Source organism: Danio rerio, chromosome 23 (genome assembly GCF_049306965.1).
Source record: "Danio rerio strain Tuebingen ecotype United States chromosome 23, GRCz12tu, whole genome shotgun sequence".
Classification (NCBI taxonomy): domain Eukaryota; kingdom Metazoa; phylum Chordata; class Actinopteri; order Cypriniformes; family Danionidae; genus Danio; species Danio rerio.
In genome coordinates, this window is record NC_133198.1 from 34,299,589 (window position 1) to 34,316,353 (window position 16,765).

Here is a 16,765-nt window from a genome sequence, read left to right on the forward strand (position 1 = left end):
CTTGTAGCGCATGTCTTACTACCCAAGGTCTTCTTGCTGTAAAGTGACAGTGCTACCCGCAAAATTTGAAACACAATGGCATAAATATCTATTAAATGAGCATTCTGTATATCTTTAGCCACTTTTAGGTATTAAGATGTATTTTTCTTTATGTGTTTATTTCATGAACTTACTATGATGATAACAGTAAATTATAGTTACACGCAATTGACATTTAAACCTTTACAAAGTCCATGGTAATTACCAATATTCAGAATTATTAAATGTATAATTAATGTGTAACAAGGACACTTTTCAATAAAATATAACCTTGTCTACACATATTCTTAGTAATTATGTTTTGTGCATAATAACACAGTATCCATATTTAATGTGTTCAGAAATGAACTAATATTGATGTTTTACAGCAAAGCCAGCTAACCTTATATTTTCACTACTAAATAGATAATACATTATGATTATTTCATGCATTTTCTTTTCAGCTTAGTCTCTTGATTACTCAGGGCGCGCCACAGTGCAATGAACCGCCAACTATCCAGCATAAGTTTTAAGCAGCGGATGCCTTTAAAGCTGCAACCCACCACTGGGAAACACCCATACACTCCTGCATTTACACATACAGTACAGCCAATTTAGTGTATTCAATCCACCTGTACCACATGTATTTGGACTGGAGCACCCGGGGGAAACCCACATGACCACAGGGAGAACATGCAAACTCCACACAGAAATGCCGACTGAACCAGTTGGCCCTTGAACCGGTAACCTTCTTGCTGTGAGGCGATCGAAATATTCATAATAAAAGCATGTGTGCATCATAAATTAATGAAAATGTCCAGTTTCTTTGAAATAAAGCTAGTCTAGCACTTGTGAAATATAAAAAATCCAAGACAAGAGTCTACTGACCGGTTATTCATCTTTTTATTTGAAAACATTTTACAGAGAGGATATCTCAAACCAGTTCTGTGGACTTTTACATTTGTCTGAGACTGGGATCTTGTAGTTTTTTCCTAACCTTCTAGCACAAAGCACCACTTGTTTATTGCTATGGAAATCTGCCACTGTTAAGGGTCATGTTTAATTCAGCCATTTTAAAACACGCTTGAATCTCAAAATGCTACAAAGGAGCTTCTTACCAAAAAAGCAAAAAAAAAAAATAGTGGTTACTACTCAAATGCTCCCTTTCTCTGACACTTTTTATAAGATACTCAATTAAACAAGACTCAAAGACAGAGCCGTAAAACCGTGAAGCGCAGGCTATGCTCTCTAGTGGAAAATGATGATCCGGATGCTTTTAACATGATAGGATATGACATGTTCCAAGTGGCTGCATTTGGCAGGCGAGCTGCTGGTGAAAATTTTTGTTCAAGAATAACTGTTGGTTTTTCTTGAAATGAATCTCTCCTTCTGTCAGATATAGGAGATGGTGCTTCTGCGGGGAGTGTGAGTCGACTTTTAGCTAAGGAAATCTAGTACGGGAAGTCTAAAAAAAAGTTTGCGTTTTACAAAATACTCGATAGGAATAAAAAAAAAGTTCTGTTATTCCAGAAAACAACTTCAATCACTCTTTTCCCTCGGCCTCAGTCTTGGGCGTCTCAGTTTCCTATACATAGAGAGAGAGAAAAACACAATAGATGAAGAATATAAGTTTAAAGCAGAGGAGAGGATACTGATATGTTTTACTTAATAAACTGTTAGATGATCTGATGTGAATTCAAACAGAACCAAAGCCACTCAGTTAGTGCCAGAAAAACACAATCAAACTTACCTCAAACTGCAAATCAGTGATTCAGTCAATTCAGCAACACACTTTAACATGTGAGCGCATTCATATTCTTACATGTATGCTTCTGTATATTCAGTCAAAATGAATGAAAACTGTGTGGTTTAACATGACTTCTATAATAACAGTGTTTTGTAGATAGACTGTGTTGATAAGACCCATCAATGTTCAGGAAACCTGTCCGATAACAATTATTAGTTTTACCCTAAAATGAAAAATTGGTCATTTCTTCACCCTCATGTTGTTCTAAACCCATTAGACACAAATGAAGATTGTTTATAATCCAATCTGAGAGATGTCTGTCTCCACTCTGTTCACCCAAAACACTGACAATTCAAAATATAAAGAGATTTGAGCCATTTAGTCCATTTCTACTGAAGCAACACAACTGTTATATAATTAACAGGCTGAATTAGGGCTTTTAATCACATATATGCTTTTTTCCTGTCAGAGCCAGTAAGGCTACGTCTGTACGACAACTACTGTGTTTGTCTTTTTTCTTTTCCGGATTGCTTAAATTTCCCATATGCAAACCATTTTTAAGAAATGTCTGCGTCTACATGGAAACAGGAAAACTAGTTAAAATGGTGTAATATCCAACTGATACATTTAAAGATACTTCAGAGCGAGATCTAGGAATTACTATGACAGAGGATTTATTGGATAACATTTTAGCCCGAGTGCATTCCTCTTCATTATGTGCTAGACATGGTTTGATGCAGTGTAAAATATTATTTAGCGCTCACTTAACCAATGCTCAGTTGGCTAATTTCTTTCCAGATAGGAGCTCTGCTTGCAATCGTTGCAAATATTTGTGTTTTGGATGTTTTAGACATGTCCACAGTTGGTCATCTTTTGGTCAGGTGTTTTTCATACATTTAATAAAGCCCTTAAAATCAATATACAACCTGATCCTTTGTTAGCCCTCTTTGGTGTATCCCTTTAACCTGATTTGACAGTCCGTGACAGCAAGGTTCTTGACTTTACCACGATTCTAGCATTCTAGAAACACACTTATCCCTACACATGACAAGTAGATAAAGGACATTTTTTACTGTATCAGACTTGAAAAGCCGAGATGCTCACTCTCTGGCTCACTAGAGTCCTTTTATAAGACTTCTATAAAGTCTTTTATAAGGATTCCTTTCTTGATTACAGCAAAGGCCTGCCTATTACACCCGGTGGTGTCAACCTGTAACATTTACCATTTTATCAGAAGGGTTTTTTTTATTCATTGTTATTATTTTAATTATTATTTTATTATATTCTATTATATTTTATTATAATTATATTCTGTATCCAGTTATTCTGATGTCATGTTCTTTTGTATTTAATTTTCTTAATTTGGTATTTATGTATTTCTTGTTTTTTTAAGTTAATAAATGAGAGGTTAGGGGATGGAATTAATAATGGACAATACATTACTGTTTACCTCTCAATATTTAATTTTTATTGTCACACAAAAGACCAATAAAAAGATTAAAATACAATAAAATAGTGTAATATTGGCACTGTAGATAAACACAGAGCTGCAGGATATACTAGCCACCAGGACACCATGGTGAATTCACAAATATCTGATGAGTCTAACTGGTAATTTGTCTCAGAGTTACCACTTTTTGTTTTAATAGTGCTAATAAACGAACACACTCTGAAATTGTTGTTCCATGCAGAGCTTTCCTAGTTCTTCTGGTCACATGGTATTGTGATGTCATCTTTACCAAAAAGTAGTATTTTGCCTATCCACATTGCTACACAACATGTGGCGTCCTGTGATTTTTCAAAGTCTGTGCACAGCGCTTAAAGATTGTTTGCGGTCATGCTGTTGTCACTACAGATTTGCCAATCTAATAAGCAGTTGAAATTCTGTTGTGTACTATGAGATCACACCAAAGCTGAACGAAACATTTATTTGAACTGTCATGAGCTCTGTTCAGAAAAGACAGCAGTTTGCAAACTCTCACAGGAACAATCATTTACATGGACACTAAACAGCGATATTTAGTTTACACCAACACCGACATCAGCTTAACGGACAACACTGTGCACCAATGATCAGGTTAGAAAGCTTTTCTTGTCACAAATCACAAATTTGTACTATGGCAATTCTGTAGAGGTATCAATGACAACCATTAGTAGAAACGCAAGATAATTATGAAGAATTCTTTTTATTACTACTAGCAAACTAAATAATATTATTATTTATAAAAAAAAAAATTGTTAACAAATCAAATCAATTGTGCATTTTTTATCGTACTAAATGTCTTCAGGATTTTGTTCTTACACAGTAAAAAGTTCAAAAAACATAAGTTACCAACATTTTACTGTGGTAGTGAGGTTATTATATTTGTGGTCGTGATCTACAAGTACAAGATGTATACAGTCAAGCCGGACATTATTCAGACATTATTCATACCGCAGGAAGTATGAATAATTTTGGGCTTGACTATAGATAGATAGACAGATAGATAGATAGATAGATAGATAGATAGATAGATAGATAGATAGATAGATAGATAGATAGATAGATAGATAGATAGATAGATAGATAGATAGATAGATAGATAGATAGATAGATAGATAGATAGATAGATAGATAGATAAAACGATAAACAGAAAAACAGATAGACAGACAGATGGACGGATAGATAAATAGATGGATAGAACAATAGACAGATGGACGGACGGACGGACGGACAGACAGACAGACAGACAGAGAGATAGATAGATAGATAGATCTTAGATAGATAGAACTTAAGCTACTTGTGCATTTCTTAAGCCCAGGACACATCAAGCTAACAACAAGAACTAGCGGCTGCGTCTGATCCCGTCTGGACAATGAAAAACAAAACACTCATATTTATACTTCTAAAGGAAATATCAGGATATGACAACCAGGATTATGTGTTCCTTCTTGACTGTGTTGTTTTTGTGCTCTGATTCATAACTGATCAGCCAATCAGAGTCCTTCCTTTCACAGATGGTAGATGCTTTCTAATGAGGCCATCAAGAGGTGATGTGCGCAACACACCAAAATTACTTGCCAACAGATACAAACTGATAGCCAGACACTGCCTGATGGCCTTTAGAGGCAAAACTGGTCCTTTTATTAATAAAACAGGCACAGCACCATCTCAATTTAAAATTTTGTATTAAACATTTTAGTGGCCCCAGTGCCAAGGTTTAAAATGTTCTTCTGGGGCCCTGATATGAATACATTTTTTTGATCTATTTATATTAATATGAGCATTCTAAAAAGTCATTTTGGTTGAACAGACTTTCTCCTGAAGGACAGATATCTCTCAGATTTCATTGAAAAGATCTACTTTTGTGTTCCAAGGATGAACAAAAGCCTCATCGGTTTGGATGGAATACGATGAGGGAGACGTTGAAGCTTGATGTTGATGAAATAACACACTTTAAAATCTTTTAGTGGATTCATAATATCAAAATGATTAGACATGCTCTGAACATTCCAGTAACCTTGGCTACCAGACAATCTAATGAATCTTTCTCATGTAAAGCCTTTAATTAAATCTTGCATTTAGGGAGGGTAAAATAAATGTGGATTGTACGGCGACAAGCACACAAGCACACACTGCAGTCTTCAAACTCTCGTACCCTTTACTCTAACACTCTCACTCTGCCCGCGGATGGACAGGAAGGAGGGGGCGGAACTTCTCCATGATGACACACTGACAGATGAGCGAGACACGCAGATCTGTGTGTGTGAGTGTGTGTGTGTATGTGTGTGCAGGGGTTTGAGAAGTCATGGAGTGGGACACAGGAAAAGATTATTAGATATCGATCAGAATAATATAAACCATATTAGCATAATAATGATTAGTAATGTTTACTTGTTCATATGGTTACAGGAATATTAGAAAGGAAAATGAAAACAAGTTCACCCCAAAAATGAAAGTTCTGTCATTATTTGTTCCAAACCTGCTTGAGTTCTTTCATTCTATTGCACACAAAAAAAGATATTTTAAAGAAGAAGAGAAACCTGTAGCCACTGGCATCTATAGAATATATTATTCCTACCATGCAAGTCAATGGTTACCTGTTTTCAACTTTCTTCAAAATAACTTCTTTTAAGAGTTCACACTTAGCTGATGATTGATTATAAAGCTTGTTTGGCATGCTGTCCCGGGAGAGAGCCCTGAGCTCATAAGATCCTCGAGCCCGAGGCTCCCTCCCATTTACAAGGCGAGAGGGGAGTTTGAGCTTAGGTAGATCTCGAGAATTCCCCTGCTGTAGTAGCTAATGAACAGACAGTGATTGATCTTAAGAGATAAGTACGTACTAGGAGCATGTCTGTAGTCCCGATTTGGATTAGCCAATTAACTTAAGTCGCATGTTTTTGGATGGTGGGTAAAAACTGGCAAACGGGTGAGCACGGGGAGAATGTGTAAACTCCACACAGAAACGTCGGCTAGCTTGGTAAGGAATAGAAACAGTGACGTTTTTGCTGTGAGGCAACAGTGCTAACCACTGGGCCATCGTGTCAGCCATCTAGGAAAGGAGGAGTAGGGGTGGAAGGGGTGATTTTTCAAATGAAGATGACTATGGTATGGAACTAAGGGTATTTATAGTGGCTTAGAATTGTTTGATTGGTGGATCGTAAATTTCAAGCAATCATAAGGATGAGATCCTCTCGAAATTAGTTTATAAATAAACGTCACTTTGAGGTCAACAGAAGAAAGAAACTCAAAGGTTTGGAATCACTTGAGGCTGAGTAAATAGTAGAGCTGCACGATAATCGAAAAATTATCACAATCTCGATTTGACCCTACACATGATCTTAATTCTGATTTTCTATTTTTCGCCCATTTATATATTCAAGGTTAGAAGAGAAGCTTAAAGGCAGTCGCACAAGTCTTCACATTGTTTTACATACATTGTTTTATATATGGTGCTTAGCAACATGAACACCTCCAAATGGTGGTAAAATGTCTCACATACTCTATTTATAAGGTGTTAATCACTCAAAAATGACAGTTCTGTCTTAATAAATTGACGTATTTGCAGCTGTGAAATCACGCATGAGCTGACGTTTGTTTACTATCGAGAGGACATGTGCAATAAAGTCTACTTTAGTTAACAGAACCTGCATAGGCTGTAAATAACAGGTAATAAAGTTGTAAATAACGTTCAGTTTGGGAGCCGTACGGGACGTATAATTTGCATGAGTGTTTTTTCCCCTTAGAGTAACGGCAGCCATGACATGAGTGCACTCGGCAGTGAAAGTGAAACCGGTGCACACAACATTTAAACGTTCATATCACATTTTACAGTTGTGATTATGACAAGCGACTTCCGGTTGGGTGGGCTAATGGAGAAGACGTGTTTGTTGCTCCCGTACATTTCTTTTTAAACTTTTTAAAGCCCATTTACTTTATTTGTGAACTTAAAATCTGAACACTTTTAGGTAAAATTATCACTTTGATTAAACATGACCTCCAAATCTCTTAAACAGAGCAAGCAAGAATCGAAAACTGACCCCTTCGAGGACGCCATGAACGAGCTAAACATGGCGGCGATGGTCAAACTTTTGGATCAACATCGACAGACCCTATCGGCGGAATTTAAATCCTCTATTTCAATTTGAGGAGAAGACGCGGTCAGATCACGCACAAAATATTGCATCATTAGAATGATTACGACAAGCATTTAATACATTTTTTCATTCGTAGCGAACACAAAGTGTTGTGCATGAAAATAAATGTTTACTGGGTCAGTATAGCTACAGTCTAATGCTCAGCGGAGCGTCACATTGCTTAGCTCCGCTCACATGCTCTGGCTGCTACAGTATATCAGTTCAGTATGTTCACTATGTTACATAACTGCCCCCTGCTGGTCATGTCTTTCTTGTGTTAGACCATTTTGTGCTGTGCTGCGCAGTACTGTAGCACTGCTTGTGTTCACATTCATTCACTAGCGCATACTCAGTAGCCACATCTGTACTCTAGTCTTTATAATGTTGAATATAATGCAAGAGGGAATCTGATGATGGCAAGTGTTTCATTTTATCAGTCAAGAAAATGGTCTAATAATGTTCTCAATGACAAACGACAAGCAGATGTTTCAAACATAATAGTTCAACTCTAGAATTATGAATAGTTGTATTCTGATGTCATCACTTTTTCGTGAAATAACAACCAGGACATATTTAAAGTTTATTAAAGTCCACAATTCCAAGTCTATACAAAACTGAGCATTTTAACCAACATTAGACCCACACATAGGCCTAATATTATTATAGTTGTTTTTCCATATGCTTGAAAAATAACAATAATCGGCGACTCATATTAACCTTTATTTTATTTCTACAGAATTGTGAGATAATTGTGATCTTTATTTTAATAATAAAAAAATTGTGAGTCTTATTTTAGCCAGAATCATGCAGCCCTATTAAATAGTGGGTAAATATTAATTTCAGGGTGAACTTTCCCTTTAAGACTAACTGTGACTATTCAACAAAATCAACATATTCTAAAGGTCAGACATTCAGGCTTAAGACTAGAAGTTACAAGCTTGTTGGCACACATTCAATGTGAAAAAAAAATAAAAATAAACCAGAAATATACCTGTTTTTTAAAGCAAAACTATATCCTCATAACCAAACTTGCTGTCAGCCCATTTATAAATGAATGCCACCAACATACACCCAGTCATTTTAGTCCAACTCTTCCAGAATGTACTACATGCCTGTACTGTATGTAGGTCATTCTTTCCCACCTCACATGTCTGCGCTCTCATTCTTGTTCACACAGCAAATGTTCTATGAAAAAACAAATTTATATCCCGGAGGATGATTCCAAGAACATTTTGAGGAAGGATAGAGAGCCCTGGTGACATTCATGCAAAATGTACGATGCCGTCAAAGGCCTCAGCTCGCTAGTTCACCCAAAACTGAAAATCCTGTCATCATTTACTGTTTACCAGAAGAAAGAAAATCAAACAGGTTTGGAAAAAGTGATAGTACACCAGTGATAGTCACTCACTCTCCACTTTTTACAAACCTGTTTGAGTTTCTTTCTTCTGTTGAACACAAAACAAGATAGTGTAAAGAATGTTGGCAAAAATAACCATTGACTCCCATAGTATTTTTGTTCCTGTTATGGATGTCACTGGCTGTTTTTCCCTCCAAAATCCTCCAGAATATCTTGTTTTGTGTTCATCAGAGGAGAGAATTTCAAAAAACTTTGGACCCACTTAAGTGTGAATTTTCATTTTTGGGTGAACTATCCCTTTAATATATAATATTTAATAAAAAAATAAAACATATTGAACTAAAATTGACATTAAAAATATAATATCTTTTTACTTTACATCTTTTATACAGCAAGGATGCATATTTTATTTTTCAAGGTTAATGATCATACTAAACATTCATTCATTTTTTGTTCTCGGCTTAGTCCTTTTATTTTTCAAGGTTCGCCACAGTGGAACGAACCGCCAACTTATCCAGCATGTTTTACACAGTGGATGCCCTTCCAGCTGCAACCCAGTACTGGGAAATCATACTAAACATTTCTATTTTAAAGCATTTTTTTATATCAAAAATCTTACCAACCTCAAACTTTTGAATGGTCATTTTAAAGATAAATTATCACATTATGGCCAAACTTAATTTGGGGATTCTTCATATAAATTAGCTACTTCTCTTTTTCGCCTCTATTAAGACCAGATGGTGGTTTATTACCTCTAAACCATCCTTCACTCTTACTGAAAAGGATACACAATGGTATTTGCAACTAAAAAGAGTTTGCGCACCTCCTCTGGCTTGGTCTCTCCATTAGCAGTGGGCACAGAATCTTTCTCCTCTTTCTTTCCTTTGGCTCCGCCCTTCTTCTCCTTTACCGCTTTATCATTGGATGGCTTCTGTGCACAAACAGGGGTCAGTCCCAAACCAATTTCAAAACACAACAGTTCCTTCTTTACAAAAGTACTACTATCGATGGATTTACTCTTCAGTGTTTGGACTTACAGCAGTGAAGATAACCCACAATGAACTGAACTAAACTAAACTGACACAGTTCCAATTTACTATAATCTTTTATGTTAAGCTGCTTTGACACAATCTACATTGTAAAAGCGCTAGAAAAATACAGATGAATTGAATACTAAACCAGCTACATTTAATGCAAAACCTCCCCCAAATGCTTAACATTCATTAATACACTGTAAAAAAATCAAGCAGCTTTAACTAACTAATTCTAATTAACTTATTCCAAAGACTTTTGGTTTACTTTTCTTTTTTTTAGTAATCTAAACTAGACTCTAACGTAATGTATACAAATATAATATAGCATGATTCGTCTTTTAGTTCAGTCAGTGTTCAAAATGTTAAATGTCTACAAATTTTAAATCAACCCCTGATTTAATGCTTTCTTATGCAGTTTTCACTGACTTTGCCGAGAAAACTAAAACATTGGTTTAACTATTTTTGCTCTTCCAATATTTTATTAATTGGTGTTTTTACAGTGTATATGCAGGGGGAAAAATAACAATCATGCAAAGCACATGCAAACAAATGCTAAAAATGTAGATGTTAAAAACAAAAAGCAAACAAGAAGAGCTGTTACCTTGGCAGCTGGCTTTTTGGCTTTTGGTTCAGGTTTAGGTGGAGCTGGTTTCTGAAAGTCGAAAAAAAACAAGATGAAGGATGTGTCATAACAGATAACACAAAGGCCACAATGAGAATAAAGCTACAGTAGTTTCAGAGCAGTTGACTAAAACTGAAAGAACAGTTTCAGTTAAAGCACATCTAAACGGTGGATAATACTAGACATTATAAATGCCAGAGGGCATCTGGTAGCATTTTTTATGCTCTTATTTATGACAAACCAGTTCCTAAAACGGGTTTTCACTACTCTCCAACCCTTAAGGCAAATATGCAAATGAAGCAGCATATAGGGTAAGAAAAGATGAGTAAAGACACTTACTGAGGAAAGACGCTCTGACCTCCGAGTGGGCTAAAAAGAAAGAGAAACAGTGCAGAAAGTTTATCAACTATGGTGGAGCTAAACCATGTTAATTATTAAACCTCAATATCTTGGTGTATTTTTTTTTTGATAACATCAATTAGATGAGCGTGTTCTGTGGCTGGTTTAGGACTGTCATGTGTAAATAAATACACACACACAGACACACAAAATAAAACACCAGAAAGTGGCAGCAAGTCCCTCAATGGATGATTCATTGAATCATTTGCAACCTATCATATTTTACCCACTTACAAGACTCACAAGTCATGACTCGTTTAACGTTCATCATGATCTTAAATCCTTGAAAGTTTTTAATATTTAATTTACAAAAAATATGTGTGATAAATTATTTGTATTCATATCTTAAATATAGAGATTTCACCTGCATTATCTTCGTCATACAGTGAATTACAAACTAGTAATTGTTAAATCAACTAAAAATGTAAAGCAACTGAACGTTATCAGTTCTAAATTTGAGAAAGAAATGAGTATGAAAGGCAATTTACCTCATGCTTTGTAACTTTGGTGGCGTCTTTGGCCTCTGCTCCCTCAGGTGACTGTAGAGACACAACCAACATGCAAAATTTGTACAAACAGATATTTCTACACACCATTTTGTGTTTGTTTTGTGTCATTTCATTTAACAAAGTGTACATTGCAAATGTTGATTCACCTCAGTTCATACACCGTGTTTGTTTTAAGCGTCTTTTGCTCGTCAGACTTCATTGATATAATCAAACACCTTTAGAATCATAGATATTATACAGGTCTATGGTAATTTGGCTATGGTTGTTTGCTTTTGTGATTACTAATGCACACAGCATAATTTATTATGATACAGCTACAACTGCAAATTAACTAGTTGCCAATATCAGTAACTGTTTAAAACACATTTATACAAAATACACACACAAAAAGACATGATTTGAAGTCAAAAAGACCTAATAAAATCTAAAATTGTCACAATTGTGTTGTTTGAAGTCAGAAATGACTGCACTGGAAACAAATGTGACACCTAATCCCCTGAGTACTAAACTGAAACAAAAACTGAAAGCTCCTTTTTGAGCTATCAACCGCACATTTTAAATGCAACTTAATTTATTTTTACAAGTTTACGAGTAAAACGTGTTCCTGATTTCTTAAATTTATTGATTGTTTTGTAATATTTACTTATACAAATTATTTCCAAGCAAATTTATACTTGGTATTAGGGATGCACGATATATCGGCGGCCATATCGTTAACGGTCGATAAATGCTATTTTTAAAGTTATCATTATTGATCCGATGTCAAAATTAGGCCGATAACTTTAGACTTGTCCAGTGCATTATAATGGAGCATACCTCAAATTGTTTATTCCTTTAAAGGCCGTCATTTATTTGTGAGGTACTGCTGTGCATTAAAAACTCAGTAAGTAACCATGTTAAACCAGTTAAGGTTTCAAAAGAAACTAAAATGCCAATTGGGACGAATTTATGTTGCATTATCTAAAGTAATACAATCTATATTTAGCTTTTTGTTTGTACTATGGCTCGGAACTGTCAAAACACCTCTAAACACGCATTTTCGACACAATAAACATTTCTACATATGTACATTACTGTAACATGTTTTATTCAAGAATATTTGAGCTGGTTTGTAAGTTCTTTCATTTTTATTTTATTTAAAATGTATTTATTTTACTTGTTTATAAATTAAATCCTGTTTTGTTATTTGACCTATTATTTTTATGCAACAGTCAAATTGCATGTTAATTTGCTATGCGAAGAAAAATAAATCATTTATTTTTGGCATGCTGATTTATGTGAAATCGTGAATATATCTATACACTCACCTTGCAATTTTGATATGATTGCTTTCTTCTGCTATTAAGTTCATAAAATCAGTTCAATCTTTAATGAAGTTTTAAAAATAAAATCAGTTGTTTACTGTATAAAAATATAACATTTTGAACTATTTATATATATATATATATATATATATATATATATATATATATATATATATATATATATATATATATATGTTGGTTATAAGCCTCCAAATCTAAATAGTTATTGGTTATCGATATCGAAAATCCATATCGGTGCATCCCTACATGGTATATCTTTTTACTGTATTTCAGCAAAAATTATGCCAAGTGTTTTCTGTGCTCCAAAGCATTTGAGATTTATGATTCCTTTCATTGACAAATCAATTCTGCATAAATATAATTTAGTACCATGAAGCTCCCTACGAGCACAAAATGTTAAATAAAACAAATAATAGTGATTAAAACAGTATAAAAATAAAAGCTACAATGCAGTGCGAAAAATAAAAAAACAATTGATTATAACCAAATAACACAAAATAAATATTTACTTCATGGATGTAAAAACAAATGAATTAATTTAAAAACTAAGCAGTTCTTTAATTTATGAAAAGTATTTTTAAAAATACAAGTATGCCAGCAACTATAAACCAATATTTGGGAGTTAGTTAGTTTATATAATGACAGCTAATAAATTTACATGTTATAGAAAAATATTAAATACAAAATTAAAGAGAGGAAAAATCAAGAGAAGGAAAAAAAATTGAAAATTGAGTTGAAATTTTGTTGGTTGTCACTTTTTTTGTATTTTTTTTGCTTTTTAATTGTTTTATCTCTCAATTTCTAAATATGTTTGATGACTAAAATATTATTTTAATAAATATATCTGTTTAATATGTCTGTTTTGTTTAAATGCACCAAAATACATTGCCCATTTTCACTGAGAAATGGATAAAGAAATATTCATTTTCAAAATGGGCTGTACTCAGTTATGCTGAGCACCTTACATAAGCTAATACAGTATACAAGCTGATTGTCACAGTATTGCCTATAACTTATTTTCTTCTAGAGAAAGTCTTATTTGTTTTGGATGACATAAAAGCCGTATCAGTTTTTTAATACACCATTTTAAAGTCTATATAATATTAGTCCCCCTTGAGTATTTTTTCTTATAAAGAATAAACAGTTAGAAAAGCTAATAATTCTGACTTCAACTGTGCACACACACACACACACACACACACACACACACACACACACACACACACACACACACACACACACACACACACACACACACACACACACACACACACACACACACAGTGCTCAGCATAATTTGAGTACAGCCCATTTTGAAAATTAATATTTTTATTCATTTCTCAGTTAATATAGGCAGCGTATTTTGGTGCATTTAAACAAAACAGATTTTTTTAAACAAATATATTTATTAAAATAATATTTTAGTTACCAAACATATTGAGAAATTGAAAGATAATACAATTAAATTCAAGCTAAATATTAAAAAAATAAATTACAAACCACAAAATTACTAAACTACATTTTTCTAATTTTTTGCTTCTCTTGATTTTTCCTCTTTTTTAATTTGGTATTTAATATTTTTCTATAATATATATATTTGGCTCTACTAGTTTTTGGACAGTCATCCTAAGTTATTTTGTTTGATAAGCTCTAGATTTGGCTTCAGTACTGACTAATCTAATGTTATTTGCACAAATATAATATTATAAAGCTTCTTATTAAAAATATTAATTTAAAAGAGAGATTTGCAAGAGGTGTACTCATATATGCTGAGCACTGTATATACATAGATACATATATGTAGTGATGTTTAGTGTTCAATAAGTTTATTTTGAACAGCATTCCTGGAAAGTGTCCATTGTTTGTTTAGTCTCTCTAATTGGAGAAACACTCCCCCTAGAGAAACCCGCGTTTCAGTGCCTCTATCATGAGCAGAGCAGACCGATCTGCCTGATGAACGAGGACTGTACAGTACACTGACTCTCTGCAATCATTTCTCATTTATGATCACCACCAACTTGAGAAGAACAAACTGATTCCCTGTATTGCCAGACATCAGTCGACGCCCCCATTGATGCTGGTGGATGGTGAAGCTCGGTGGATTGGAGATGGTTATCAATAGCGCATCATTTGACCATTTTTAAAACGAAAATTTGTTTTTAAATAAGCCCCTTATTTAGGTCCTGTTTGCTGCCCAGCTCATCAGTGTTTTGCATTGTCTACCACCGGTGTATTGGAGCAGGAGTTCAGTGTGTGACTGACGGAGCGCTCGGCTGGTTACATACGGGTCTGCTGCTCCGCAATGGGGGTGGAGGAAGAGCCTTTCGGTTCAAACATGGCTATACAAAATAATGGGGACCTCTATCGATCGACGAAAGTGAGCTAATGGACAACGTACATCTGAAAATGGAGCTCAGCGAGCTCTCCGGCGTTTTGAACGCGAGCAGAGCGCTCGGTTGTGCTATTCCGAGCGAGGTCGACTGAAGCATCACCGCAAAGTGACATTCAGCACAAGTGCGCACGAAGTGGCGAAAGAGACACTGGGGTATTAAAGCTCCAACTATCATGGAGGAAATCGGCAAGTGTGACGATGATCAAACGCAAAGATGATCGAACGTTCTCAGGATTCCAGAATCCCGCGCGCGGATCAGAACCGACCGCGTTTAAACTTGATCCTCTCTTTACCTGCTCGACGCTGCGCACGTTCAGCTCGTTGGAAAGCGAGCCGCTATTTCTTTACAAATTCCTACATACAAAAAAAAATCAAGGATGTGTGAGGATATTAAAGTATAAACCGACTTACCTTCCTCTTGGGCATTTTTACAAATTTTCCTGTCACTTGTGTTTAGTAAATTAGAAAAGCAGGTATGGACCTGTGAGGTGAGGGAGTGAGTTTAACTACCAGCGGATACAGGATCAATATCTAAAACACCTCTGGTAATAACATGGTAATATTATGCAGACCTCAGACTCTACCCTCGGCTTTGTCTATTGGTCAGTTAGGTCCACATTTAACCGCCGTTCCTTCAAGCGATTGGTCTGTGAGGTAAATATGCTAATATAGCGCGCTCGGGCATTGGTTTGAATTTAGGAAAGCTCTTCAACTGGTTGCGCTCATTGGTTACGCGCTTTCTTTATGCAAATGAGCTCGCTTTGTATTGGGTGGGTTTAAAGGTCCGCGTGAGCGGGGCATTGAGTGACGACAAACCAATGGACGCTTGACAGCACACGCTCGGCTGTATGGGAAACGCATGCACGGCCTCAAAACAAACGCAAGCGTTGTACAATGAAAACCAGAATGCTGTTTATTAACATAAGAAAATGTGCTTCATGTCGAGAAAAACAAAAACAAACCTTTACTTACCTAAGTTAATGCCTCTACACAATTTTCTCTCCTGATAAATAAATACCAACAATGGGAGTAAATGTAGAATTAAGAAACTGGAATACACAGTGTGATGCATGATAAACAGGTCATATACAAGATCAAAGTTTACCCAAAGATAAATTAAATACATAAACAAACAAAATGACTTTAATGCAGTGATTTCTTTAGGTTGTTTAAACACACTAATGTTACACATACATAAACATTAACTAAATAAGCTAAATAATTTAGCTAATTACCAGGAGAAACAACCTCATTTCTGTTTAATTTGACTTTATATATTAGAATAAATAAAACAAAGACATTGAAACAATACAATAGAAATTACTATAACTAAAGTGAACATGAAACTGGAACTTAAAAAATGACTACATGATAATATAAGTGATACTTAAAACTGATACAGAAAATATCATCACAATTACTATCATAATATTATCATGATAAATTAATATATAATTCATTATAAAATAAATATTAAAAACATCATAACAAACAAAAACACACAACAAAACAAGCAAAACTTAAAATACCAAAACGGAAAATTAGAATACTTCAAATTAATAATATAAACTACAATATAATTGAACATAAAACCATAGACAAGAAAAACTTTCATGATTAATATATAAAATAAAATAAATAAAAAGCTGTTGACATTAAACAAATTGTAAAAAATTACAAGCAAAATTAAATCTAAAATGAACATGAAAAAAAAAATAATTAAATCTTATTTACTAGATATAACA

At 34.5% G+C, this 16,765-nt stretch overlaps 1 protein-coding gene across 4 annotated transcripts; it reads right to left on the reverse strand.

Annotated features, from left to right (window-relative positions):
• Positions 1–899: 899 nt before the first annotated feature.
• On the reverse strand, positions 900–15,614 carry hmgn3 (high mobility group nucleosomal binding domain 3). Of its 4 annotated transcripts, none has more exons than NM_001243174.1 (7): positions 15,432–15,614; positions 11,283–11,333; positions 10,735–10,764; positions 10,375–10,425; positions 9,563–9,667; positions 5,405–5,504; positions 900–1,603 (listed from the first exon to the last, which is right to left on the reverse strand). In NM_001243174.1, the coding sequence occupies exons 1-7, from the start codon at positions 15,444–15,446 to the stop codon at positions 1,596–1,598; spliced, it is 360 nt and encodes a 119-aa protein (NP_001230103.1). In that variant the 5' UTR covers positions 15,447–15,614; the 3' UTR covers positions 900–1,595. The 4 variants fall into 4 exon arrangements, with proteins under 4 accessions (NP_001230103.1, NP_001230102.1, NP_001230105.1 ...); NM_001243173.1 differs by having other exon boundaries at positions 9,563–9,670; NM_001243176.1 differs by lacking the exon at positions 5,405–5,504.
• Positions 15,615–16,765: the final 1,151 nt, after the last annotated feature.